The 27,847-nt window shown below is 42.5% G+C and overlaps 1 protein-coding gene across 3 annotated transcripts in view; it reads left to right on the top strand.

Annotated features, from left to right (window-relative positions):
• Positions 1 to 223: 223 nt before the first annotated feature.
• The window catches only part of LOC121297017 (arf-GAP with Rho-GAP domain, ANK repeat and PH domain-containing protein 3-like), a 29,457-nt gene continuing 1,833 nt past the window's right edge, over positions 224 to 27,847 (top strand). For 2 of the 3 annotated variants that reach the window (XM_041223030.1, XM_041223028.1), the window contains exons 1-32: positions 224 to 383; positions 10,318 to 11,355; positions 14,230 to 14,291; positions 14,579 to 14,691; positions 14,976 to 15,037; positions 15,442 to 15,678; positions 16,162 to 16,231; positions 16,623 to 16,743; positions 16,897 to 17,081; positions 17,363 to 17,469; positions 17,682 to 17,881; positions 18,129 to 18,214; positions 18,481 to 18,663; positions 19,204 to 19,345; positions 19,588 to 19,719; positions 19,942 to 20,095; positions 20,413 to 20,515; positions 20,751 to 20,949; positions 21,676 to 21,739; positions 22,105 to 22,268; positions 22,576 to 22,788; positions 23,289 to 23,394; positions 23,684 to 23,831; positions 24,085 to 24,153; positions 24,454 to 24,528; positions 24,935 to 25,052; positions 25,412 to 25,540; positions 25,850 to 25,986; positions 26,383 to 26,465; positions 26,807 to 26,842; positions 27,114 to 27,177; positions 27,370 to 27,504. In XM_041223030.1, coding sequence (XP_041078964.1) covers positions 10,403 to 11,355; positions 14,230 to 14,291; positions 14,579 to 14,691; positions 14,976 to 15,037; positions 15,442 to 15,678; positions 16,162 to 16,231; positions 16,623 to 16,743; positions 16,897 to 17,081; positions 17,363 to 17,469; positions 17,682 to 17,881; positions 18,129 to 18,214; positions 18,481 to 18,663; positions 19,204 to 19,345; positions 19,588 to 19,719; positions 19,942 to 20,095; positions 20,413 to 20,515; positions 20,751 to 20,949; positions 21,676 to 21,739; positions 22,105 to 22,268; positions 22,576 to 22,788; positions 23,289 to 23,394; positions 23,684 to 23,831; positions 24,085 to 24,153; positions 24,454 to 24,528; positions 24,935 to 25,052; positions 25,412 to 25,540; positions 25,850 to 25,986; positions 26,383 to 26,465; positions 26,807 to 26,842; positions 27,114 to 27,177; positions 27,370 to 27,504 — 4,650 coding nt within the window. In that variant the 5' untranslated portion in view covers positions 224 to 383; positions 10,318 to 10,402. The remainder of the gene's footprint in view (positions 384 to 10,317; positions 11,356 to 14,229; positions 14,292 to 14,578; positions 14,692 to 14,975; positions 15,038 to 15,441; positions 15,679 to 16,161; positions 16,232 to 16,622; positions 16,744 to 16,896; positions 17,082 to 17,362; positions 17,470 to 17,681; positions 17,882 to 18,128; positions 18,215 to 18,480; positions 18,664 to 19,203; positions 19,346 to 19,587; positions 19,720 to 19,941; positions 20,096 to 20,412; positions 20,516 to 20,750; positions 20,950 to 21,675; positions 21,740 to 22,104; positions 22,269 to 22,575; positions 22,789 to 23,288; positions 23,395 to 23,683; positions 23,832 to 24,084; positions 24,154 to 24,453; positions 24,529 to 24,934; positions 25,053 to 25,411; positions 25,541 to 25,849; positions 25,987 to 26,382; positions 26,466 to 26,806; positions 26,843 to 27,113; positions 27,178 to 27,369; positions 27,505 to 27,847) is intronic. The other variant, XM_041223029.1, reaches the window with a different exon arrangement.

The following is a 27,847-nucleotide window of genomic DNA, read 5'->3' as shown; positions in this document are numbered from 1 at the left end:
GTAAAAAAAAAAAAAAAAAAAAAAAAAGGAATTCAGTGTTCCTCTACACTGTTGTAAAAATGTCACGATAAAACTACGTTTGCTCTATTATAAGTGCACTTATCTTACCTCTCCCTCTCTTGCCTGTTCGCGTGTACAATGGTTGATAAAAAAAAAAAAAAAATCGGCAGACTCTACTGACTGCCGCCCTCCCCTTTAAGGTTTGTGCGAATGTTTCAGCCTGTGGAAAACCACTTCGAACGAAACCTTGATTGTCTGAGAGCAAATGTGGTGCCCGCATTTACCAGTGACTGGCATTAAACTCTCGAAAAAGCCGAAGGAATTGCACGCTTGTAATATAAATCTGTGAACATATTCATAGATTCGAGACAAAAGCGCAAGAGGTAAGCAAAAGTCAATAGTTTGAAACAGTTTTTTGACATATGATACTGTAGTGTAGTATCAGTACAATAATGTGAGAAGTAGATAGTTAGTGTCAAGGTACTGGGTTTTTTTTTGCTATATGCTGTTTACACTATACATACAACTAACTTGCGTACGATAGTCGATTGACAAAAGAATTCTGCTTTTGAAATGTTGCTTCGAACTTTGATGTATTTACAGAGAACGCAAATTGTATTGCTGCTGAGGTGCATAACATTAAAACACGTGGCTGTTTTGTTTTGGTGGTAGTTGGCAGGTATATTTTCCCTTTTTTTGAGTACGTGTGTGCATCTCAGAAGATGTATCCATTAATGCATATATCTGAACCGTTTAACTGCATGGAGTTGCGTCTGTAATGCAGGAACTTACAAAACATGAGAAAACAAAAAAACAAACAAATAAACAAACAAAAAAAAAGAGTAAGTGAAAAAATTAGACTAAAACATTAACCAGAAAATAGAACAATAAATAATAGAACAATAAATAAAAATGATGCGGTATCTGTGCTTTGTAATTGTAAGACGGGACGGTGTGTCGAATATGGGTTTGCTTGAACAACTGAAGAATGAAGGCGTTCTTCTTAATTAGGGGGTAGCGAGACTCGTTTGTTTGTTTATTTATTTAATAAAATGTTCCCATAGTAAAAGCATAGCAGTGTAAATCATCACAGTGAAAGCATTGTAAAGAATAGCAATGTATGGAAAAGCATATACTAAACTATGGTAAATTCATAGCATAACCATAAGCATAATACCCTGCAAAACGGTTTACAAGGATAGTCACCATCTAGGACTTCCGTCATTCAGTGTCCTAGTAGTACCATTGTGAGCAACCCAGCTATAAAACATCTTCCACTAGTTAACCAGTCGAGTCAGCCCATCCCTGTACCGGTACCAGCTTAGATCTTCAGATCTCAGAGAAGGAACAGTCGACTGTGCTGCAGGCATTTCTGCTGGCAGCCCAGCAGGAGACGCTGTTCTGGCTGTGTAAGAACATAACCATTTTAGCTGTAAGAATTCTTGTGAGAATTACAGTCTTGACAATTAACATACACTTTAGGTTAGAATTGACCGATTCTGCTTCCCTGCTTGCGGACTGTAATGTTATTGCTAATGCTATGTATTGCTCAGCAGTTTGTTATGAGTCTCTGTTGTACATGGCTCAGAAATGCAAAACTGCAATCATTTAATTAATATTACTTGCAAAAACACAGCTTTGTGTCTGTGGTGGGCCTCACTGTCACAACAGATAAGGCGGTGACACTGTCACACTTTATCGGTGGAAAAGTGAAGTTAGGTGTCAATGTCATTTTTACACTCACACGCCTAAAAAGTCGTTCTGTTTCAACACCTCCAAAGAAACGAAGCACAGCAACCATGAAAAACAAAATGAAACATTGAATGACAAGAAGAATGCTAAATGTTATGGGGTGGGGGAAAGGTTCACAATGCAATATACTATTAATAATAATATAGAGTCAGCTTGGTGCATTAACTTACTGGTGAGAGCAGAAATGAATGCATGTAAACATAATCTGTACTTCAGCCACTGAGTAGAAACAATTAGATGTGATAGATTGTCATCTGTTTGTTCCAGCTTGCTGATATAATTGTTGAGTTCCGGCACTCACTGAGTCTTGGCACCTCTGTACTTGATCCGATGGAAGGACCAGTTCTATTACTGTTCAGTGCTTGCTGGAATAAAACAAAAACACCACATCTTTTAAGGGGGCTGGGTGGTGCTGTGGGTTGATGCACTAGGCTTCAAGACAAGACAAAAAAGCAGCCAACAGACTCCATGCAAACATGTAGTTTGAGTTTCCTTGCGCTTGTTTGGATGAACACATTTAATTTTGTTGTTTCACAGAAGGATGCGTTTCCGTTATCGCCAGGGTTTTGTTTGTGCTCTTATTGACTATTAGAAACCAAAACGTTTTACTGCAGAGGAGACACGCGGTTTGCTGTTTGACGGGCAGGACTTCTGCTTTTTAATTATAACCTGGGAGCACTCAGCTCCCAAGTTAATTTTTAATGAAACATGGCATTTAGTTTTTTTGTTGTTGCCTAAAACCTTTGCTGATTTTGACATCTGTTTAAGTAAGATAATTGCTTTATGGCTGTAGAGTCAGACAGTGTGCTTGCCCCATGCCGTGTCCTGTCTCAAAGTGGAGGGGATGCTGTGTCATCTTGCCTCAAGCACTGTAGCTGAGGTTTATTTCCCGATCTGGAAGACTCCTTTAGAATAGATCTAAATGCACACTGGTTGTATTAATCTGTTTTAATGCTGATTTTACATGAAGGAAATTGTATTCTTCTCATAAATTCTCATAAATGGAAAATAATGTTACAGTACTTACTTTCTCAAACAAGACAACTATTTTTGTCAGTGTAAGTGTGATCTGCATAGGGGACAATGAAGGCATGCTGTAGCAGTGCTGGTTTGAGTGACAGATAGGAATCCACATGACTGATGCTAGGGCATTTGAATCTGCAATATTTAAAGGTGCAGGTCTTTATAGAGCAGAATAATTAGATTGGACAAAAGCGTAGGTCTTATAAAATCGAATGCTGCTTAATTCAATGTCCAGCATGCTGGGTTCATAATTTCAGTAATATTCTTCTCTTCCTACTCTATTTCTTGTCTTCTACCCACTGCTGTTTGTACAGAAAGTTTCTTAAGTGGAATGTTAGCAGTATGGAGGCTGTCTGCAAATCCAATGCCACACACTTCACAAGCTCTTAATATTTCCTTAACCCACCTGCAGAGGTCTGAATCTGGAATGCCAGTGTTTCAGACAGCACAGCCTGTTACTCATTGCTGATGCTGCGGTGTGTTACTTATCTGCAAGCAATCCTCTTCTATGACGGTGCTTAAAACTTGCTGTGCCGCTGTGTTGCAATCTAGCTGCATGCATTCTGAACAGAGTGTTCTGTTTGGGCATAGAAACACTGTTGCAGCATAGCATGTAGTTTAAGATTACCTTGAGTGATGCAGTAGAATTGTTTCACCTTCTCATTTGACTGCGACAGCTTGGTGTGAACTCCACTACATGAAATTCCTTTCAGTAGCATGCTTTGCCAAGTGGTCACCCTCTTTGTCAGACTCCGAGTCACGTGCAGAGTGCGTGTTCTCATCTGCACACAAGGAAACTGCGAATGTAAAGGAAACCCTGTCGAAAGTGGCACTTCAGCCCTTTCAGGATCCATTTCTTTAAATATGAGCTATTCCAAGAAACAAACTTAAGGCAGTTACATATTTCTACATACATATTGATGTCTGTTTCATAATGTGACATGAACGTGAGCACAGTTTTTTTTTTTTTAGCAGTGCTGATAATACTCTTTAGTTTCATTGGGATTAAGGGAGGGTGTACAGTACATTTTCTTCTGTGAACACCCACAGATACAAAGTAAGCCATGTCCTCAAGCTACTGTACTTTTACAAAGATCCATTATTCAGTCTGTATGTAATCACTAAGGGGAAAGGTTGTTCTAACCATTTTATTATCTAGTCTGACTGGTAATGTGACCATCATCCTTTCCTCCCTGCCTGCACTGTGGGTGGCACTGCTGGCTGGCCAGTGGGTTAGCTGGAGTCCCCTCCCATGCCCTACACCATATCCCTCTGCCTGATTCCCTATACTTTGGGCATGTTGCCGTACACGTGTGCAGCTGTTTCTGCAGTCAATAGCAGGGCCTTCTTGAATCAGACACACAGCGTAAGCTCATACACATATGCATCTATACTGAGGTAGCCTTTAAGGTGGCTTGTTTGCTTTATATGTTACAATTATACCCTTACCCTAATATTAACTGTAATGTTGTATATAATAAGTTTAAAAAAGAACTAAGATTTTGTTCATTGGGCGACTTATTAACTATATAGTACTAGTCTACTGTATGTGTTGTGTTCTATGTCATATTAGCACACTGATAAGCTGTGTTTACAGCATACTGTAATAGGGCAGCCTTTTTACCTCCCACTGCAAACTTTTTCTTTACATTTCTCAGTGTTCTCCAGATGCCTTGTGACCTGTTTTCCTTTGTTTGTCAGTTGGCCCTGCTTGTTGCAGTATTTTTGCAATTTGCCTCAAGGCTGTTCACTTCTTGATAAACCCAAGAGGGACGTGTCTATAAAGCCTTCTGAATTGTGTCGATGTATTACTGAATGTGTTTGGGGTCAGCGTTTGTGTACAGAAGAGTGAAGGACCTAGTCATTCCTGGATTTCCAGTGAAAACATTCGGCTCGAAGCGGACTGTCCCACTGCTTCATAATACTGCAGCTGCAGCAAGAGGCTGCTCAAAAACAGGGAAGGAAGAGAGGAAGGAAATGGGCGTTTGAACAATAGATGGAAACTGGGGAACTAAGTAAGCCTTTAAAATGAGCAGCAGCAACTGTTAAAATAAACACAAGTGTCCTTTTACACGAGAAAGAAAGAAAATTCCATTGAAATTGCAAATGATATTGATTAATTAGTTCTTTCATGAAAAATCTTTGTAATTGAAGAGGAACTAGGATGTTCCGAGGAGGCAAAGAGCTGGTTTGTGGAAATTCTGCATAACCAACAGTGTAGAGTTCAGGAATGGACTCCCATTGCATAGCAGTTTGATCCATTCCTGATTTTACTATGTTTAAGACACACCTCAGCTTGTTACCTATACACTGGGGCTAATCAATCTCATATTAAGTCTGGAATGGTTGAAACTTCTATGCAATCCAGTATTTAATTCCGTTTTATTTGTATAGCAGATTAACAGTTAGGGAGTGTGGGGGAAGCTCTAAAAGCCTTTGGACTTTGAAACAAGCTGTTCGTGCATGGAAATGAACAGTAAATATAAAATTGTGTTCTCTGTAGTTTGGCACTTGGAGTCTGTTGTACCATTTGCATGATGGGAAGGGTGCTGCTCCAGTAAGCTGTGCTTACTTTTGATCTGAACACTCATCAGGAATTTATCTGCTTTCCTTTTGGAGCAGTCGGGCAGGGAGGAGGAGGGTGTTGGTCCGTGTTTTTAATAGGTTTTGGGAGACAGCTGCATCCTGTGTTTTCCACGGCTCTGATGAAGTCTAAGTGAGGCGTCAGGGCTGTGGGAATCGAAGGGCAACAGCACGGAGATGGGAAACACAGATAACACTGTTGACTCATACATGGAAAATAAAAAAAACAAAAAGTAAAATGGATTTTTATCATTTTATTTTGCTTAATGCTGATCACACATACAAAGCATACAAGTGTGGCCAAAAGTTTTTCATTACCTAGAATTTTAGGATTAAAAAAAAATAATAATAAAAAAATAATAATAATTAAAAAAAAATCTAATTAAAAAAAAAAAAAACTATATGAACATAATTTAGAACTTTAATTTAACTCACTACAAAATGATATCGCAAAAGTCTACCAGAAGCCATAGTAGTAGTAAAGTATCTCATGTTAGAATTTGAAATGTCACATTTTTAAATTTTTGACAGCTTTTCATTGTGTATGTAAAATTAGAAAGTGGTATGTAATTCAATATGCTAACATAACATTATTCAGCAGATTTCCTTCGACTCATGGAGCAAAATTCTATGGGGTGATGCAACACTTTTGGCCACAGCTGTATATGCATTGTGTTTTCAAAGGTGTCAGCGTGGCCAAAAGAAGAGAGACTGTGCCTTCAAGAGTTCTGTACTGAGGGCTTGTGAATATTGATAGCACAGTTACCTATTGTCCACTCCAATGCCATCCCAATGGAATCTCAATACACACTGTTAACCTACAGCACTGCCATGGTACAGTAGCACTATTCTGTGGTATCAGGACAACTGTAAAATATCTGTTTGTGTTAATTGACAGTGCTGGAAGGTGGGACCTGGAATTGAGATGCTACATCTTAGACATTAAAGATGGGATTACTTCAAAGAAATGCAGGATAAGGACTCTCTGTGGTGTGACCAAATTCCAAAACAAATCAAAACAATTCTGGCCAGGCTCTGCCCTCCCTGCTGTGGCTAATTTAATTAAAAATTCTACAGCACTGGGGACAGCGGGAGGCCTAGAAGTATGATGTTGTAACTCAGCAGAACTACTGTGACATCATCTTCCCTTATTAAGAGTGTACATTTAACCCTGACTGTATGGCATGGCAAATCAAAGCTGTCACGATTGTGAGCGAGAAAGGGGCTCTTACTATGCTGTGAGAGCACGTGTACATGTCAATATGACCATTAGTTAAAGAACAGCCAGGCAGAGCTTCCATGGAGCGTAAAACCGAGATGCTCTCAGGCTGTATCTGCAGTAATCTAGCTATACTGGATCTGTGAGCCAACTTGAGAGGCAGTAATATGATGTGTTGTAAGCTGTATAATATTAAAACAATTGTATGGTTCCTGTGGTCTAATAATCCAGCAAGCTGTAACTGTATTATCTCCAAATAACATTGTTTATACGATGTCTGGTAATATAAGAAGGAATAACCTTATTTACAAAGATGCCCTGATTGAGATTATTCATGGTATCAGTTAAAGTTGCAACCCTAAAGACTTTAGCAGAAATGCTAAAAATGAAAAGCTCAACTTTACCACCACAACAGATTCTCACCTCCCCTCTTCTGTGCCTTTACTACTCTTTTCAAGCTATTGCTGTGGTTGTGCATTCCTTCCTTACACCACTACAGAGCCACTTAGGAAGAAACTAAATATTACCCCATAGGATTGAGGGGGAAGTTTATGATGAGACTTGCTTTTCTAATGAGCTCACAAACAGACGCTTTACCACCCAGATACACTGTAAAAACAAACATGGGATAACATCACAGCTGTTTTAAGAGCGATGTATAATTTCTCAGAGCCGCCTTCAGAACATTTAAGTTAAGGGAGTGATTAATTAGTTTTTTTATATTTGTTTTTGGTGAGATTAACAGTGGAATAGCACTTATGAATAATAACATTAGAATCCTACTAAACTTGGCATGGATCATTAAGCAGTGCCTTCTAAAAGCAGAATAACACTGTGCACAGTATTAGCTGTTATCACCGCTGTTCGGCGCTGAATACCAATCCCCCCAGCAATCCGATGGTCCCAAATGTCCCGGAGCAGAATGATGTCTGTCCCAAGGGGAGCCCTGACGCTGGACCTCGCTCGGGCCTTGAGATTATCAGCAGCAGGCTGTTCCTAAGAGCTGAGCTCTACAAACATACCAGCCAAACTCAGGCCAAAGGCACTATTTAAAAGTTACTTCCTCACTGACATTTCTTTTCGTCTGTGGTTCTTTTTTTTGAGTTGTATCTATCACAGATTAACTGTTTTAAGACCATTATATCACTAGCACTCGAGGTCTACCAAACATCGAACTGTTCTCTTCTGTTTTTTGTTGTTAAGGTCCTGACTGTGGAACATTTAACCCCATTGGAATTGTCCAGCTGTTTCAGAAGTGTAAGTGTGGGAAATAACAGTAGAAATAAAGAACAGTCCAAAACATCTTCAGCCAGCATGCCATGGGCCGGATATAAATCCAGCTTGGAATGGCTGTGTTTGGGGAGGGGCTGGTCCAGTGTACAGTAACTCAAAAACAAAGATGGTAATGATTACTGTGCAGAGGACCAAATGGGAACGCAGGATGTAGCCAGTCTTGCCAAATTATTATTTTTTTTTTTCTCTCCCTCAGTTTTCATGGGAAACTAAAGTTGGGTGCTGTTATTTTCTCATTCCATTTAAATTTTTAACAGAACCCCACATCTGAGCTCATAACAATCCTTAACCCTTTAGTTATGAGACAAAGGGCCCTCTTGTTATGTTCAGTACAGAGGCCAGTCCGAATACTAACGTCAACAATTTACTGTATATTCCATCGGGATTAACCACAGCTGGATTTTAAGAGCATTTTGCAGCACCAGGGAATTGCCCTGGATTGCACCAACCACTCATTTCAGTGTAGGTAGTTAATACAAACAAGGTGCTGTAAAATGATCTAACAAGGTCTTGACTGTGTCCAGCAGGGTAAATTTGATCAAATTGACCCCTTTGTTAATAAAATAGGACCCTTAATGAACCAAGCGTTAATTAGCTACTTATTAAAGATTTTAAAAGTGTGCAAATCTAGATATGTATTTGTCTTTGGAATTGCGAATATTAAGCATTCTGTACACATTAAACCATGTTTATGTAAGATGCTGTATCTTCTGGTCGTTTTCAACATTTTGGTTTGCAGGTACTGTGTGTAAGTTGGGCCATATCAGTGAAATGGGTTTACATTGTTATTCTTAAATAACTTGCAGTCAGTATTTTTTTTCTTCTTTAGGAGCTGAGTTTGTCCCCCGGAATGCAGTTTGCTCAGCCCTGTTTTCAGTATTAAGCTGCTGTCTTTACAAGCTGAATGAACACTTGCCCTGGAACGCTTCACAATGAAAGTGTTGCACTGGCAGGAAATACAAAATTCCACCCGGATTATTTATGGATTGTTGAACAAAAAATGATCTAGTGTCTTTTGGGGATATACAGCTAATATAATGTGCGACCTGATGAAAGGAGTGGTGTGCGAAATTGAGCAAATGTTAACCGGTCTGATAATCTTGAAATGGAGCTTGTTAAGTGAGGATAAGAGTGGCACTTATGATTAACAAGAAGTACAATTGGCATGATGACACAGAAGTAATGCTTCCTTTTACAAGGGAACCTTTCAGTGAAACATACAGGATCTTTTCTAATTCAGTTATTGACTCCCCATCATTTCGATGATTGTTACTATCATGAGCCTTACTATCACAAAGCTATGGGGTCCAATTAAAGTAGCCTGGAAAACTTTACAATTTTAAACAGATGAACCGTGCTTATATATCCAATTAAAAATTGCTTCACATTTTCTCTTTTTATTTGAGTGATTTGGTTTTTCCTGCTAAAGGTGCATTGAATTGGAACCCTAGCCTCTTGTCAGTAAGTTTTAAGAAGCTGTAGTCTACATATAGGTCTTCAGATAAGGCACATTTAATTGCCACCTCATTACCCTTTGTTAGACTTGCTGACCATCTAATGGAGTTTAGCCCTCATTCTATTTAAGGCTGAGTTACAAGGAGTTGGAAAGGGAAAATAAGGGGTCTTTGTCGGCAGACAAACTAGTCTAGTCTTTGTTCCAAGTCAGTGACTTTTACGATAGAAAAGGGGAGGTCCTGACCCCCATGGTTAAAAGGTCACTGTGACCTTATTTATATCTCAGGGAAACAAGGACTTTCATGAACTCCAGCTCCATGGTTACATTACCGTCTCTGCTGTCACTCACCTTTGACCGGCTGATTATGAGCATTGCCCAAAGCATACTCTATTAAATTCCACTACACCTGGAGCAAACAGACAGCGCAGCTTGTTTTAAAACACTTACAAGCCACGCTGAATCCATCACAAAACAGTGCTCAGAGCGTCTAACAGCCCTTCTCAATGTCTTTGTCACTCTGTTTACAAAGTTTATTTTAGTAGTTCTAAATAGATCATGACTGAGTGTTTAAGTTAGGGATGAGAGAAACCGAGCTGATCAGAGGGTATTAAAATGAAAGTTCGATAAAACTGTTGGATTGCACAGCAAACCCTTGATTTGACGCACACCCTGGTAACCTGTAATGCCCTAGGCAGCCCTCAGCGTGATCTTTTCATTGCATTGTAAGTGGTAAAATACGACAAGGGGGAGAAACCTTTTTGGTCAAGATCTGGGCTTCAAACAAGGCAGCATGAAAATATCATGAAATAGAAAAAATGTAACCAACATCTATAAACACCATTATCTTTCAGGTCACTTCCTGACTAGTTCCACAGTGGCTGCGAAGTCAGAATGTTTTTGTAGTTTTTGTTTTTCATATTGTGCTCCGGGGTATCTAGCAACATGTGTTAGTGCTGTGACTTTTTAACAGTTTTTTTATATATCGTTTCAGATGAAGGAGACGTGTAATTTGCACTTGAGTGACCACTTTTAGGTGTACATTTGGTAACCGGGTGGCTCTGAAGATCAGGGTTGCCATGGAGATGTCTTGGGATGAAGACTCTGGGAATGCTGATGTTGGGGAGCTGCTTCTGAGCATTCATCTGGAGAGGTACCAGGACAGCTTCAGGCAGCATGGCTTCCACACGGCTAAAGACTTCATCCACCTTGACAATGAGATACTCCTTCAGATGGGGATAACAGCTACAGGCCACCGGAAACGGATTTTGAAACTTGCGCAGCAGGCGCCGCAGGGGGATTTACCACAAGACATTGAGCCGTTTTGGGATGGGCCTCAGCCAGATCCTGCTCGTGACGAAGCACCTCCAGAGGAACCGGCATCCCTATGGGATCTGAAGCAGCTTCCCAACAACTGCCTTCCAGGCATCCCTGGTGCAACCACAGAACCACACAGAGATCAGGCAGAAGCTGTGGAGAAGCCAATCCCCAAACCCAGAACTATTTTCAACAAACCAAAAACAGAACCTCCAATCGAACCCCCTCAGAAATGCACTTCAAACTCCGTCATCGTTCTGGAAGGTTTCGTTCTGGGGGAATCTAGCACTGATGTTGAGGAGCATGGCTCTGAACTGGGAGAGGACAGGTTATCAAACTGTGGCTCGCTGGAGTCCCTAGTGAAGGAAGAGCAGTCTGCAGGGATCCTACCTCCAGTTCCTCCTCGAATCCACATGGGGATCCCACCGGCCAGTTTCACAGGGCATGGCTCACCTGGCAGAGGAGAACAGGACAAGCTCAGCACCCCACCTCTCTCATCCTCCCCCGGCTCCTGCTTCAGCTTTAGGGAGGTGGCCAGCTCCACGCCGCCCACCCCTCCTTATCCAGAAATGGAAATGGTCTCCAATGAGATTTACTCAGGCCTCAGCCAGAGTCAGTTGGGTGTTACAGCGAGTGCGCTGGAGATGCGCAGGAACAGACCTGTCCCACTGCCCCCAGCTAGACTGGAAGCCAGCTCATCCCTGGAAAAATCCAGGTAAGTCTGTCTCAATAAAATCAAGGTCCATATTTGTGTAGTTTGTGTCCTTGACACTTTTTTCCACATGAAAGGAAGTAGGGTGGTAGTTCACGGACGTATTGTCCTGCCTACTGCTACAGTGCCAGCACACATTCCTCAGTGGAACTCTCTCCTCTCCCTTGTTAATTCAAGCCGTTGTTTGCTTTAGAATCATCTTCATTGTGCTATGTATCTTTGTTTATTTACAGGAGTTCTAAGACGCATTAGCTGCATATCTCCACCCCCAAAGCTACAGTATTTTCTGCATCAATTAGGAATAGATTTTCAATAGAAGTTCAATTACATGTGATTGCTCATATTGAGAAAGCATGCTTATTTGAATGCTGAAGTATTGTTTTTGAATATGTCTGTGTGACAGATGATGTTTACTTATGTATTTGTCCTTTTTTACATTGTGTGCACCTTGTAGTATCTTTGTAGTAGCATTGTAGTATCATTGTAGTATCGTTGTAGTATCTTTGATTTGCTCAGACTCTCCCCATTGCAGGATGATTTGTTGTGGGAGCAGCGTGATGCAGAGGAAAAGCAAACAGCACTAATTTCTACAGATGTACAGTTGACGGACTGACCAAGTAACGATAACAAAGGATTGCATACAACTTTTCAGAAACAATGGAGAAGTATAGCCGCTGGGTTGGGAATGTGTGGCATTTCTGTGGAGGAGTAACGAAAATACAGACCAGAAGAAATTGTTTGAGTTATTGCTTCTGTGGTCAGTAGAGCTGTAACATTTTAACAGTGATCGTGAAGTGAGAAAGAGAGAGCTAGGCATACCCCTTTTATTTACCGCTGTAAAAGCACAGCAAACTGTAATAAAGCAAATCGAAAGCATAGTAGAGCAGAAGCCATGGTAAACTTTTCTAAGGGACGGACCAGTTGAAGACAATCTCAAGAAGTGCTCAGAGTTCAGCAGCAGATTTCAAGGGAAAACGTGTCATTGTAACGTGTAATTTGGAGGGATCCTCTCCAGTTACACAGAATCGAAGGGGGGCGGGTTGGTTAAGGAAAATTTAAATGTTTCAATGTTGCCTACCAGTGAAATGCTCTTTGCAGAAGTGTGAAAGGTACTGAACCATTCTCTGTATTGCTATTGGTTGTATAGTTTGCACACAAAATGACTTTGAAAGAAAGGGCTCTTTGTGGAGCTACAGCACCCACAAGCTTTCACAACCACAGCCAGTTGGAGGAGAGATATCTATTTATAAAAGGTGTGAGAATTGAAGGTTACAAGTGTCCAATGGCAATAAGCATATTTATCTGAGTCAGTGATTCAGTTATGTACCAAAGGGGTAAAAAAGATCCATCTCACATTAGAATACAGAGACAGAAATGATCCATTGTACATTAAAAAATACAAAATGGATATCCTTTATCATAAGCTGACAGAGGAAAAAGCTTCACCATTGAATCCATTCTAATTAAAACTAAACCCAGTGTTGCTGAGACACCCCATGAGCCAGATTGAAGAAACATTTACTCTAGTCAGCATTTGGGCCAACTGTTCAATCCAGAGAAGCTTGGATGGAAGCGTCCGTAACAAGCTGCTTCCGGGTCATTTACATGCACGTTGTGTACTTGCGTCTGTCACCCAGGTGTGAAATAACGTACCCAACCCGCATGACACTGGGTAGGTTCCGACCCGGGCAGAGCATGCCAGTGTGAAAAGGGCTTAAGAGAGTCACAGCTTTAAAGAGGAACAGCTTATATAGTGATTTGCAAGACATCAAGGCACTTCAGTTTAATTGCACCACATCTTCCAGTGTAATATCTAGTAATCATTAATCAAGAAAGAAACTTCCTTCACTGATTAACATGTTGACTTGCGTGGTTGGTTATTATCCAGCAGTGCACTTTGATGTAATTTAAGCTGGCCCCAGCTTTGTTTTCCTAATCAGAGCAGACATTTCCTCTTATGAATCATTAAATGCTGTAAGGGGACAACACCTCAATATAAGAGCAGCCAGCAACATAAAAAGTTTAAAATTCAACAGCTGCCTTATAGTCTTCCAAAACAGGTCCAAATTCAGCAGTAGAGCCATCTAACTATACGAATTCTCTAGATTATCTTTAGAATAAGGTAAAGGTGCCCCTGTATACTGTCTGCACCACATGTACACCTATCTTAAAGGCAGGTCTTCTAACCTTTAGCTTGGAGATTTCAGTGTGACCAGCGAGTTTTTTCACTCTAAGGTTATGATATTATTCGACTGGAAGCCTGCGTTCATATGTTATATAGTGCATTATTAAATGGCAATCGGTTTTCTAAAGAAGGCACGACAACTCAGTGTGACGTGTTTGTCTCTTGCTCCTCGCAGTACTGGTTTCAGCTCGAGTCTCTGCAGGCAAGAATTTTCTTCACAGGGTATCTCTGAAAGGGAGGTGGAGATACGTGCTTCTTTAAAAAAAAAAAAAAAAAAGTATTTGAGTTGTCACAAGGGCTCACTGATGGGTTTTACCAAACCACAAGAGGCTTTTGTTTTGATGTGGGCGCCATTGTGCCAGCTGGAATATGCATTGATGCCGCTTAAATATAAAAGTAGGTTTCTGTTCGCTGTTGAATCAGTTGATGGTGTTCAGTCTTTGAATGTACGGCATCTCTCAACAATATAAATTTCAGCATGGGTCTCAGTTCACTAGCTCCTTTTATTCTTTTAATAGTCTGCCCCCTCTAGTTCTTTAATTAGTTCTAGACTTGCAGTACCGTATAGGGTGTCCCAATACCACTGATCCAATGGTATCGGTACTATTGGGCTGCAAGAATAAACTGCCTTCTGCCTTCTTTACCTTATGCTTTAAACCTTTCTTACAAGAATCCACTCTTTCATTTTTCAGCACTTTAAAAAGCAGTGCAGAGGAACCCCCATCAGTACCTGTGCCTACCAAGAGAATCCTGGGTGAGTCCTCTGTTCAATTTAAACTGTAGTCCTGCTGCCACCCTAACAACCCTCTCAGTACTGACATATACCAGTTTTGAATATGGCCATCCTCTCCCGCTGTAGGCGCATTTGCTATGAAATCAATCCACATGCATCGTTATGAATTCGGGTGCTTTCAAGGTGCATGTCTTACACAAATGCACTGTGGATTCCAGACCTGCATGCATTGTGCTTTGCCAGCAGTATCACATGTATTCAGTTTTGTGCTTTTAACTGCAAGCTATTCCTGTTTATGTTCTTTAAAGGTGACATTTCACTCAGAGAGGCTTCCCTTTTTTCTGCAGTTCACCAGGAGGAAGTGATCAGCCCATACTGTGAAACCGTGTTCCAGAGAGACAGACATAATCGGGAACAAAAGGTGCGAGTGTCTGTATTGTCAGTGTCAATTATTTATAATATATACAGTAGTGTTCAAAAGTTTGGCAACAACAGATGGTTTACAGCAAGACTAGGGGTGAGGTTTGTTTTGTATGCTCATGTTTCCTCACTCAGACCCCTTACTTACTAAATACCCTGATAATCGTCTCCTCTTTAAAAATATCAGAATATTTTAATGAACAAGACTTGATATAGGGAGGGAGTCCAGCATATTCTTTCTTTAAGCATCCATGACAAATGATCTCTTTCTCACTTCTCACTTAGACTACTCGAGCTCAGACTGAGGGCACTGGACACTGCAAACAGGATGATGTGGGGGATTCTGGGTAAGACTAAATAACATTACAGAACAGACACCATCTGAGCAGCTCAAACTGGTATAACTACAGTGGGGATGCAGAGAGCTGCTGCAAATAATAGCAATAGTGTAGCAGGCATTTAGACAGCAGTTTTAAAATACATTCTGACCTGTGCTCCTGTGCAGTATTGCCTGCATGTGAACCATTTCAGTAGAAGTGCGGCACAGCTTAGCATCATTACATCACTCAAGGGAAGTAAGTTGCTAATGTTACACCAAACAGTTTGAATAGGAGGTTGCACACCTTGCATAGTTGCATTTGCAGGGCTAAAATGTACTAATAATTGTGTGCATGCCAGGATTCACAGCAGTTCAATTTAAGGTCTCAATTATTCCTTGCCTGGGGTTTGTAAATGAGCTGCTGTTTTCCAGACGGAGAGCTCTCTTGAAGGAACAGCGGATTTCCCAAATTCTTCTCAGCGAGTCAGAAGGCTACTCCATGGTGGGGGAGCACCATGCGCCCAGCCAGAGCTTCTCCCTCCCCCCAGACATGTACGCTGACGAGATGGGAGACGACATGACCATCTCCCCCTACGCCAGCTTCACCTCCCTCCCTGACAGGGCCCAGCCCATCATCAGCGGCTGGTTGGAAAAGCTGTCCCCGCAGGGGTAAGACACCCCCCCCCCCCCCCCCCCCCGGCTCACTTTATTAGACCATTAGATTACATTTCTGTAGAGCAGAGCTGTCCAATCTGCTAGCACATAATAAGCTCATATTATATAAATTTTTACATGGAGGCGCTCAGCCCTGCTACTGAAGGGTTTGGAATGCAGTTATCGTTACTGATACTATTGGAAATGACATGAGAGGACCTGTGCACCACTGTAACCAGTGTGCAATAGCCTGGTTATGGAAGCAACTAGCAACAATCAGCCCTCTGTCAAAATATGTCAGACCAGCTTCCTGCCAGTGGTGACAGAAACTAACGCACAGCACAGAGAAGCGGTTTGAATACACTACAGAATCCCTGCCAGGGAAGCCATATGTTGCATGACACATTATTAATCATTCATGTATACAGCAGCAGGCTTTTATGGAGGTAGATGTTTGACTTCTGTCTACTCTTTTGTGTTTCTCCTCCACTAAAATAGGAACTATGTATTCCAGAAACGCTTTGTCAAGTTTGATGGGAAGAATTTGATGTACTTCAGCAACGACAAGGTAAAGCGCAAGCCTATGCTTTCTGTGTGCCACACTGCTTCCTTCTTCATTTATTGAGCTATATGAAATTAGGAGCCACTACCATCCTTATCTGTATGCACGATAAAGCGCCAGTTCCTTTACATAGCCCATTTGCCTCATGGTGAGCTGTCATGGTCAGTGCACTGTTGTAAATAAGAAAACACATGTTTGATCCAGCTAAAAAATGTATTCATTGACTAAATAGTTTTGTAGACTAAAAAGTTTTGCATCACCCCTACAGAATTTTGCTTCATAAAGTAAAATGAAACCAGTTTCCGTAGCTGTGTGTGTGTGTGTGTGTGTGTGTGTGTGTGTGTGTGTGTATAATACAAGCATTGTTTCAGCTCCACTGTCCTGTTGCCCTCGGTAGGAAGTTTACCCTAAAGGAGTGATCCCTCTGGCAGCAATCCAGATGGCTCGTGCAGCGAAGGACAATAAGTTTGAGATTGTCACGAGCCAAAGGACATTTGTGTTCCGCGCTGACACTGAAGGTGAGTGACGGCCGAGCGGGGTTCCCTGGGCTCACTGCCAGCACTCTCCTCATCAGAGATATGTGCACAGCCTGTGGAAGTACTGTATTGTAACAAATACATTCATAAACTATAGGTAGGTAGGTAGGTAACTGTCCTGGTTTGTCTCTGCAGTACAGCGTAATGAGTGGTCCAGCACACTTCAGAACAGAGTCAAGGATCAGCTGGTCTTCTCCAGGCCTCGGTTTGGGCCGGGCAGCCACTGCCAGAAGAGTGGCTACCTGGAGCTGAAGGGAACCAAGTCCAAGGTCTACGTTGCCATCAACACTGATCAAGTGTGGCTGCACAAGAATGAACAGGTGAACCCCTTGGAGGGGACTGCTAACTGTGCGGCACCATGGGATGAACACACACACAATCCCACACAGGGCTAGTCAGTCTGGAACCAGAGCCAACGACCACCACTGCCACCCCTCCACAATACCACTGGCTTTTAATCTCTACACAAACCATTGACACAGTACACTCGTGTGTTCATACAAGCGACATGAGAAATGGACTCAGTAGTTGTTCATGTGTTTAACTCGGATGTATAATAATTCAGCTGTATAAATACCTATCTCTTTCTGTTTCCTCCCAGGGTTTTAAAAATGGAATTGGAATAACTTTGATCGACGTCCGCGGTTCAACGATCAGGGACAACAAAAGCAAGAGCTTTGAGCTGATATCCCCCTTTAAAGTGTTCAGGTAAGGCCTGGCTACTCTGAAAAGCTGTAGTCCCATCACCTACTGGTTTCTTTGTAGGGTGAGTAATAATTAATGATTTCGTGTTGACGGTACAATATTATTTTTAATCTCTTCATGCAGAATAACAAGTCGTTTACCAGCAGGTTTGAAGTGAAATTTCTTGCTTCTGTTTTTTTTTTTGAGTGTTTTAACATGACGGTGTCTCTGGGCAGCTTCACCGCGGAGTCAGAGCGTGAGAAGAAGGAGTGGATGGAGGCTTTGCAGGAGTCCATCGCAGAGACCCTCTCTGATTACGAGGTGGCTGAGAAGATCTGGTCCAACCGCTCCAACAGGACCTGTGCGGACTGCAAGGCCTACAACCCAGACTGGGCCTCCATCAACCTCTGCGTGATCATCTGCAAGAACTGTGCAGGTCAGTCCCTGCCACAGATTGTCTTAAAATCATCTACAGATCTTTAACAAACATAAGCCCGTAGAAACCAGATGGGACAGTAGGCGCGCTTCCCTTTATAACCAAGCTCTCACATTGCAGGAGTGTATTAGAATTTCAAATGAGACCTGAGTGCAGCCCCCAGCGCTGTGTAGCTCTGCCTCGGAATACATCTGAATCCTGAATCCAGCTGTACTGTAACAAACTGGTGTGTCTTTTCTGTCTCAAGGTCAGCATAGAGGACTGGGCACCACCATTTCTAAAGTTCAGAGCCTGAAACTGGATACGAGTGTGTGGAGCAATGAAATAGTCCAGGTGAGAACCAGCAATGATTTCAAGGGTAGTTGTGGTGTCATTTTCAATATGATATTTTAAGAGGAAGAAAAAAAAGCTTGGAAGCATTTAATGTAAGAAAGCTTTCTTAAAATTGAACACCTTCTTAAGATTTAACACAAAACATCGTTCCAGTTACCTCAGAAACAACTACTCGAAGCTGTGCGTTAAGCAGATAAAATAATTCCAGTAGCTGTGAAGCCAGTGTCTTGAACACCACCCCCAATGTGTCTGTGTGCTTTTTCCAGCTCTTCATCATGCTGGGGAATGAGAAGGCCAATGCATTCTGGGCGGCTCGGCTCCCCTCTGGGGACGAGTTGGACTCCGATGCCTCTCCAGACCAGCGCAGAGAGTTCATTGGGCTCAAGTACCGGGACGGGAAGTACCGGCTCCCCCACCCCCACTTCAGCACGCAGGAGGAGCTGCTCAAGGTAAGAACAGAAACGGCTCTGCTTAAGATTGGAGCACTTCTTGTCGAACAGTGTATTTGGCAGGACTGGTGGTCAGAAATAATGGGTGAATTCCTCTGGTGGGTTGTCCACCCCCATTAGTCTCCTGAGCTTGAGCTAGGAAGGAGCTCCTGGCAAGGCTGCCGTATTAAAAAAATAAAACAATTAGTTCTTATTCTGGTTGAACAGTCATTTATATTCCAGAATCACAAGAATATATAATTGTATTTCATTAGGGGATCTAAAAAGTTAAGGAGGGTTCAAATTGTGTTTTAGAGAGTCGGGGGTTTAAAGAGACAGTTGGGAGCTTGTTTTAAATTGCGCCTTAGCTGTTAAGAGACAGTGTTCCTATATCAAGAAAGGAGTCCCTCTAGATTCGGCGCAGGACATCTACTGTAGAAGTGTAACATGGTTTTAGGTGTGTCCATGCAGAGTTTGCATTGCAATTCCCACAGTCTTCAGTCTTGAGCACTACACCTCCCCAGTCCTCACCAGTCTCATGGTTCCCTTTCCTCACCCCAGGCACTGTGCGCAGCCACTGTGGAGCAGAATCTCCTCAAAACAGTGACTCGGATCTTCTCAGAGGTGGAGGCGGCTGATGTAACAGACACAAACGGATATGACAATTCCAGGAACTTGTACGAAACCCACCTTTACAGCACAGGTACAGCGGGTGTGAACAATCTGAACCAGACTGTACTTGAAACCTGTTTATACACTGGAATTCCTCCCTTATTGAAACATTTTCAAGCCACCTACTTCAACCTTTAATTCTGAAATTAACTGAGAAACAATCAACTGGCGCATGTTTACAAGACCTTACATTACACAATAGCATCAATTTTAGAATGGCACCTGCCCTATGGCAGTGGTCCTGGTAAACACCCCCTCATTGTGCCCCTGCAGATTTCAGCTCATCGGATGACTGTGGCTCAGGAAGTGTGTACGATGAGATCATGCAGTCTGTGTTGCATTCTGGGTACCTCTACAAGTCAACATCCACCAGCAAAGGGACAACAACAAAGAAACCCAGAGAAGGTATCTATATTATAAACTAGTCCTAGAGAGCAATAGGAAGCACAGTCAGTAACTGAGGTGCCATCAAGAGATTGGCTGTCATTTATTTCTTCTTTAGGTATGTTGCTGTGTGCTCAGTTTTCAAGAGTTTTGCAGGTAGACAATGTGGAGACTCCCAGACTATTGACTAGTGTGGTGGGCTGATTGGGTCTTAAGTCACAGAGTTCTGTTGTGTGTGCGCAGAGTTCCAAAAGCAGTGGTGCTCTTTGGAACGGTCCCTGCTCTTCTACGAGACTGACAAGAGCACCGAGCCCAGCATGAAGATCGAGCTCAGTGACATCATCTGTTTAGGAGTCACCCGGCCTGCTTCACTGACCAGCCCTGGCCCTTTTGACAGGTATGCAGCACTGTGAAGTGATCCGAGACAATACAAAGCACGAAACACGGGAGCACAAGCACAGTCCTCCTGGTTTACAGACATCAGTAAGTAATAACCTGATAAAGAAGGATATGAAATTGGTTCAGTGAAGTAATTTAGGGTACAGTTGGATGAAAGACCAAGAGGACAGTAAAGTAATTTAAAAAAAAAGCATTTTACAAAATTGGATCATTACTAAAACAGATTTGATTGCTTGTGCACCCCTTAAAAATAAAATAAAATAAAATATATTCTTGTATTTTAAGATCTTCTTTTTTTTTTTTTTTTTTTTACAGATTCAGATACACTTTTGAGCTTTACTTATCCTCAGAGAAGCTGTACCAGTTTGGGGTTGAGAGTCCCGAGGCTCTGCACAGCTGGACAAGTGCCTTAGGAAAGGTACAGGATATTTTATCAACTAGATCCACTGTGTTCTGTCTCTTCCTTCTTATTGCAGCTAGGTTAGAAAGCAGCTGATTTATATATTCACATACAAATGGCTATACAAATCTAAATACAAGTCCTGGAAAAAGGATAACTGGAGTTCCTCTAATCCAAACAGTGAGTTTGCAAGGTGTCTGAAAATGGAACAGTGCATTATGGGTAACCATGTCCCCGTGGCTCTGCTCCCCAGGCATGCACCCCGCTCAGCTGTCACTGTCTGCTGGGCCGGGAGTTTGAGCGCGTGGGCCGGCTCCGCTACAAGGCCATGCTGGATCCCGAGCAGTGGAAGGAGGGCTACTTTGTGCTGCAGAAATCCAACCTGTTCATCTGTCCCGGGAGCGATGGGGCCGCGGAGGACAGCATCAACCTCAAGAGGTTGCAGGAACTCAGTGAGTCTCCCCCGGGGTGGAGCAGGGGTGACCAAATTCTCAAGGCATGGATCAGAGCCAGGGCAGGGGCTGACGATCATTCAGGGTTCATTAGTACAGAAAACAGGGGTATCCAGTCACAGTTTAGTACGGTTACAGGGGTATCCAGTCACGGTCCGGTACGGTTACAGGAGTGTCCAATCACGGTCCGGTATGGTTACGGGGGTGTCCAATCACAGTCCGGTACGGTTACGGGGGTGTCCATTCACAGTCCAGTATGGTTAGCAGCTAACAGTCCATTTTTTGTACAACATTATGTCTGACTGTCTTGCGTGGTTGTGTTATCAAAAGGTGCTCTACAAAAAAAGTAACGAGACAAACTATTAAAACATATACAGGTATTTGATATTAATTGGTTCAATTAAACAATTTAGAACAGTGTTGGAACAAAGACTAGGAGTGAAAGAGCCAATTTTGAACACCCCTATTGATAAAAAGAAAATCAGGCAAACGTCAATGTCTTTCATTTTATATACATGGCATCTCCTGTTGCTGGATTTCTATTAAGAGAAGTGATACCCTGTACATGACATATTGACTTACCATAAATCACAAAAACGAAGATTCAGCATTATCTGAACCACAAAAATATCTGAAAAATATTAAAATGGCAGACAATTCAATAGTACAATGAAAGTGTATAAGGTTCTGATGGAGATATTAATGGCCGGCCTCTGTCCCTCCCAGGCATTGCCTCTCAGAATGAGAACAATGAGAAGAAGGACATTCTGGTGTTGGTTGAAATGGGAAGGTGAGTCGACGATCGGTACATTGCTGCCAGTGGCCATGGATTATTACAATGAAACATCAGAAAGAACTGGTTATAATCTACAAACTCTGGGGAAAAGCGCCTGAACTGCAAAACATATATAGTTATTGACTCATTGTTATTAAACTGTATACAAAACTCTTTTAACTACTCTAGCCTTCGTTTTATAAATTAATTTCTGATCTTTGATTAGGTAAACTTCAGAGTGGGTTTAAAGTCAAATGGCTTTGTGCATTACACTGACCTATCGCCTGTAAAAAATGGATGCCAGTAAGCAAACAGGAGTGTCTCATAGCAGACTGCTAGGCAGCCCTTTCCTCTGACTCGCCTGTGCTGTGCTGCTGTAGGACTCTCTACCTCCAGAGCATGGCACGGATGGATTTCTCCATGTGGTATGTGGACATCCAGACCGCTGCGGGAGGGAAAGGGAATGCACTCAGAGACCAGCAGCTCAGCAGGAATGGCATCCCAATCATAGTGGACAGCTGCATAGCCTTCCTCACCCAGTACGGTTAGTAGCTACAGTCTCTTTGTATGCAGCATTATCTCAGACTGCCTTACCAGCTATCAGCATGGGCTCTATGTAAAAGTAATGAGACAAACTGTTTCGAAATATACAGGATGTCTGATAAGTCAGGGTAAGTCATTATAGACATTATTGTTAGTGTTGACATAACCGGTGTTGGAGAATATATGTCCCCCTTCCTAATATTCACAGAATATTTGTTCCTGGGGGAAGCAATGTTTGGGAGAACCAGTATTCATTTACACTGGAATAATATACTGTATGTTCTTGGATGTGTCCGTGTGCAAACCAGGCCTGAGGCACGAGGGGATCTACAGGAAGAACGGAGCCAAGTCTCGGATCAAGCTGCTGATGGAGGAGTTTCGCAGGGACGCGCGGAACGTCAAGCTGCGCATGGGGGACAACTTCATCGAGGACGTGACCGACGTGCTCAAGAGGTTCTTCAGGGAAATCGACGACCCTGTCTTCATGGCGGACCTCCACCACATGTGGCAGGAAGCTGCAGGTAGATCTCGCCTTCACCCCTTCTCCTTGAAAGGGCCCTACAGAGTTTTGATTATGTTGCCAAAGTGTTAGGGAGTTTGGAGGTTGAAGAGGTAGCAGGTTCTAGCAAACTAGTTATTAAGGCCAGCTCTATATCAGATGTACTATAGCAGTAAGGAAATGATTGAAAATACCTACCAAGTGCATGGTTACTGAAAATTAGGACAGATTAACATTAGCATGTCTTGAATGAAAAAAAAAGAAACAAAACATGATTACTAACATATAACAGTTTTATGGTTAGTTGCCCGCCCGTTCTCTTATAACTAAATAGTGATGACGGCTTTAGCTGAAACGTTTATCCACTTGAGTATTTGTACAGATGCTTGTATTTTCAGAATGATCCACCTCAGTGGCTGGTGCACATTAAGCATATTCATTTCAAGGGCGGGCAGTGTTTAGGACAGTGTATAGAAGTGCAATAACCTGCGGGGGTATTTACTGCTGTCTTTGCCCCTCCAGTGATCAGTGAGAAGCTGCAGCGCTTGGACTGCTACAAGAAGCTGATCTGCAGCCTGCCTCGAGTCAACAGGACCACGCTGGCCGCTCTCATCGGACACCTGTACAGGCGAGTATCAGAACACTGCCTGCAGCACCAGTCTTCCTGTACACATCTTCATAGTCACTGTTTGCTGCATGATTTCTACAGTGAAACCCATATTCAGAAAGGATCATGCTTGTCTATGATGGTCTCTTTGCTTGTCTATAAAGACTGCTTTTAGCGCTGAGAGTGCTTGTTTTATTGCAAGTTTGACTGTACCTTCTCCCTATTCCCAGCTGCCTCGTGTCCTTTGGGGCGAGCTGGCTGGTGACCAGTTGGCAGTGCAGTGACAGGGCACCGTGTGTTTGCTCTGCAGGGTGCAGAAGTGTGCAGACTTAAACCAGATGTGCACTAAGAATCTGTCGCTACTGTTCGCTCCCAGCCTCTTTCAGACTGACGGGAAAGGGGAGCATGAGGTGAAGATTATCGAGGACCTCATTGATAACTACCTCTATGTCTTCGACGTGAGTCACTTAAACTTGCTTGCTAACCGCCCGCTGCTCTACTGTGGAGGAGAGTAAAGTAATGGCTTTTATAGTGCTAGCAATTTAAGATCCCTGGATGCTGTATGCCTCTACAGCGATGTGCAGAACTGTTATTTAACTAAAAACCTTACAATAAAATAAATAGCACAAATACTTCAAACAAAAGAGAGTGTCTCGTGTAATCATGTTGTATTAAAGATTTTTGTGGCATCTCAATCCTTTGGCTTTGCAGATTGATGAGGAACAGCTGACACAGATGGAACTGGAGATCAGTCTGATCACAACCTGGAAAGACGTGCAGGTAGGAACTCCGGAACCTCCTTCTTTACAAGTAGCCAGTTGGGGGCGTCAAAGCCGCTTTGTCAGCCTTCTCCTCCTTCCAAACTCTGCTCCCTGTCCACACATCGCAAGTTGTGATTGGATGTGATATAGAAAGAAAGATCTTGCAGTAAAAGTGTGTGCTTGCTGGAAGTGTAGCGGGTTTCTGGTGACAGGCACGAGTACATGTTTCTTGCCAGTAGTTTAACACACAGATTCATTTCACAGTGAGGACAACTCTGCTTCTATGAGCTTTTCAGTGATTTTATTTTGCTGCTTTCAGCTGTCCCAGGCAGGCGACCTGATCATCGAGGTGTACCTGGAGAAGAAGCTTCCTGATTGCTGCATCACCCTCAAAGTGAGTGAAACAGAAAGGACGGGAGTCTGGAAGGGCCTCCAGTTTGATTGCTGGTTCAGTGTAGAGCAAGGGCCGTGTGGCACAGTGGGTTAATATACTAGCTTAATAAAATAGCAAAGGAAGCCTCTTCTTGTTAAAGCTCACCTCAGAGCATCAGCTACTAGTAATTGTACACATATTCATGAAAACATACATTCGTGTCATATAGCCTACACGCACAGATAGGCTAAATCACAATAATACATAAAGTGAAAGAGAAAGACAGACAGACAGACAGACAGAAAGAAAGAACACACTTTGCCTATATACCACAAGATGGGGCCAAAGTTACACACCAAACTCACACAGGGCAGTGTTGGTAGATAATGGAAAAGCAGCCCCAGTCTCTGCTTGGTTGCTGTCCCAGGTTTCCCCTATGATGTGTGCGGAGGAGCTGACCAATCAGGTTTTATACATGAGGAACATCCCAGCCGGGGATAAAGACATCTGGCTGACATTTGAAGCCATCGAGAGCAGTGAATTGGGTGAGTAAGATGTGCTGTGCTCTCAGGTTTCCATTTACCATTCCTGAGATAGAAAGGAGGTTGAGCATGCAGGATCTCAAGGCAGATTAGTAATGCAAATAATACATCAACAGCATTATATTCAACTAAATAAATACTATTGCACTGATAAGTACAGCATTTGTGTTTTTTAAGAAGTGATTTACCTAGGAGTTCCAAACTGTTCTCTTTTCTATTGTGCTCTGTATATACTGAAATAACCCCATATTATATATTTTTAGAAGGACTATATTACATAATCATTTCTTATCTGATTGGACAGTGTCTTACTATTCCTAAGCATGTCTGTGAACTGTAAGTGGTCTGGTTCCTGTCCCCAGAACGACCCCTCCACCCCAAGGAGAAGGTTCTGGAACAGGCCCTGCAGTGGTGCAAACTGCCTGAGCCCAGCTCAGCGTACCTGGTGGTAAAGAAGATTCCTAATGGACAAGCCATCAAAATCTTTACTGGTAAGTGTATCCTTGTATTCAGTTCCTCCTTCTGCTGGTGTTCCATGTCATTAAGCCCTGATATATTAAGTAATCTGTGCTTCCATCTGCCACTGGGATTTCAATTCAGACTTGTTCATTCATATATATGAAGAACAGCAGTAGAAGAGAATTGAAACGGTAACTGTTCACTCTGCTAGCCAAAGTCTTCCCAGTCATCTGATGATTAGTCAGGTGGGATGGAGCAGTCTTCTGTGCAGTAGCTCGGGATTGCATCTCACATAGAGTTGAGACATGGAGCACAGTGTTGCTCACGGCTGTGTCTCGCAGGGTTCCAGAGTGAGATTGTGAAGAGCGGGGGGCTGAAGTGCCGGGAGGAGCCGCCCAGACTGCTGCAGGGAAACAAGTTCCAGGAGCGCTTCTTCCAGATCCGCGATTGCAAGCTTCTGCTGCTCAAGGACAAGAAGGTGAAGTCACAGCGAAGGCTGCTGTGAGCCTGAGCCTGAACCTGAGCCTAAGACACTTCTGGTATAAACTGTAAGACAGGTTGAGTTATGCACTCTGTCTATGTGTCATTTTACTCAAAGGAATGTCAGATTGATTTAAGGAAGATGTAAATCACTCTACTAAATCTCTGTTAAGGAGAAACCCTTCTCTGTCATTTACAGATCAATATATAGCCCCCTAGTGGCTACTGAACAAATAAGTAGTGTACTTTCATTACTGTTGGGCTGTTTAATGTACACATTACAGCTCTTTGTATTGTCCAATGGAAATGAGACAGAGGCACAGGATAACAGTGGAACAGCCTTCCTGTTTAGTGTTGGAATTGTATTAGTTTTGTGTTCCTTGTGTAATTTCAGAGTAATAAACCTGAGAAGGAGTGGCCACTGAAAACCCTAAAGGTTTACCTGGGAATTCGGAAGAAGTTGAAAGCCCCAACACAGTAAGACAATTCAATGATATCTGTCAGCTAGAATAATTGTGCACTTATTCCAACTGTAACCTGCAAGCCCAGAGGAAAACTGTACCGCCGATGTATTCCTTTCACTTCAACGAGAAATGCTTGAGAGGCTCGTTTCCATGTCATTTCAGTCTGGTGCACCTCTGAATGGTTTCTCCTGAAACCATTATTTGAGCAGCAAAAGAAGCAGCAGGCCGTATTTCAAATAAGTATTTCAAATCCCACAGTGCTGCCTGCTTACATTGGCAATGTTGTGAAATAATTGAAATGTAAATGCATTCTGTGCATGCTGTATATAAATGAATTAACTGTATGTTTTGTAGGTGGGGATTCACTGTGTTCATGGAAAAACAACAGCTGTAAGTATCTCCATCTTTTATGCATTTATATGATCTGATATAATCTCCTTATGCAACTCATCTTGACGGACCTACTCAAACCCACCCCCTTCCACACTGCAGCCCAGCACTGTAACCACTGAGCTACTCAAACACACTGCCTTCCACACTGCAGCCCAGCACTCTAACCACTGAGCTACTCAAACACACTGCCTTCCACACTGCAGCCCAGCACTCTAACCCTGAGCTGCAATCTTCCACACCTAAGTAAGAGACTCCTTTCTTGCTGCAGGTATCTGTGTTGTTCTGGAGAGTCTGAGATGTGGGACTGGATGACAAATATCCTCAAGGCTCAGGTATGTTAAAACTACTTCTGTACTTCTGCACTACATACAAACACACATATATACATCCATGCATGCATACATACATACATACATACATACATACATACATACATGCATGCATACATTCCTGTATTGTTATTATTTTATATAATGGCCCCAGTCTCTCTTTCCATTAGCAAGGTTGTGTTGCTTCTCTTTCAGCATGATGACCTTCGACCTGCAGTTCTCCGGCGGCACTCCTCTGACCTCTCCAAGCAGAACTTTGGGACGATGCCCCTGGTCTCCATTCGTGGAGATGAAAGCAACAGCACCATGCTGTCAGCCAATCAGACTCTGGTAATACACTGGGGAGTGTGCCCTTTTCCTGCAAACACCTCCCATTGGGAGCAACGCTCAATTGGCTGTCCAAACTTCTCTAGCCATTCACATTTATATCTAATCATCTGCCAGTGTTTCGGATACTGTTTTCGGATAATGAATGTATTTGCATAATTGTAATTAGTTCATTAGGGTTTTGACTAGGGTGTTGACTAGAACACTTCATGACATCTGCAGACTGATTCTACATAAGCACTCCTTTATTGCATAGTGGACAAGAGTGCACAGGTTAACGAGCAAGTTCAACAAATGGGTATGTGTGTTTGCCATTTGGCCCTCGCCCTCTTCCCTCTCCTGTTCT

Source organism: Polyodon spathula, chromosome 22 (genome assembly GCF_017654505.1).
Source record: "Polyodon spathula isolate WHYD16114869_AA chromosome 22, ASM1765450v1, whole genome shotgun sequence".
Taxonomy (NCBI): Eukaryota; Metazoa; Chordata; class Actinopteri; order Acipenseriformes; family Polyodontidae; genus Polyodon; species Polyodon spathula.
The sequence above is the reverse complement of the archived record's forward strand: the minus strand, read 5'-3'. Positions and strand labels throughout refer to the sequence as shown.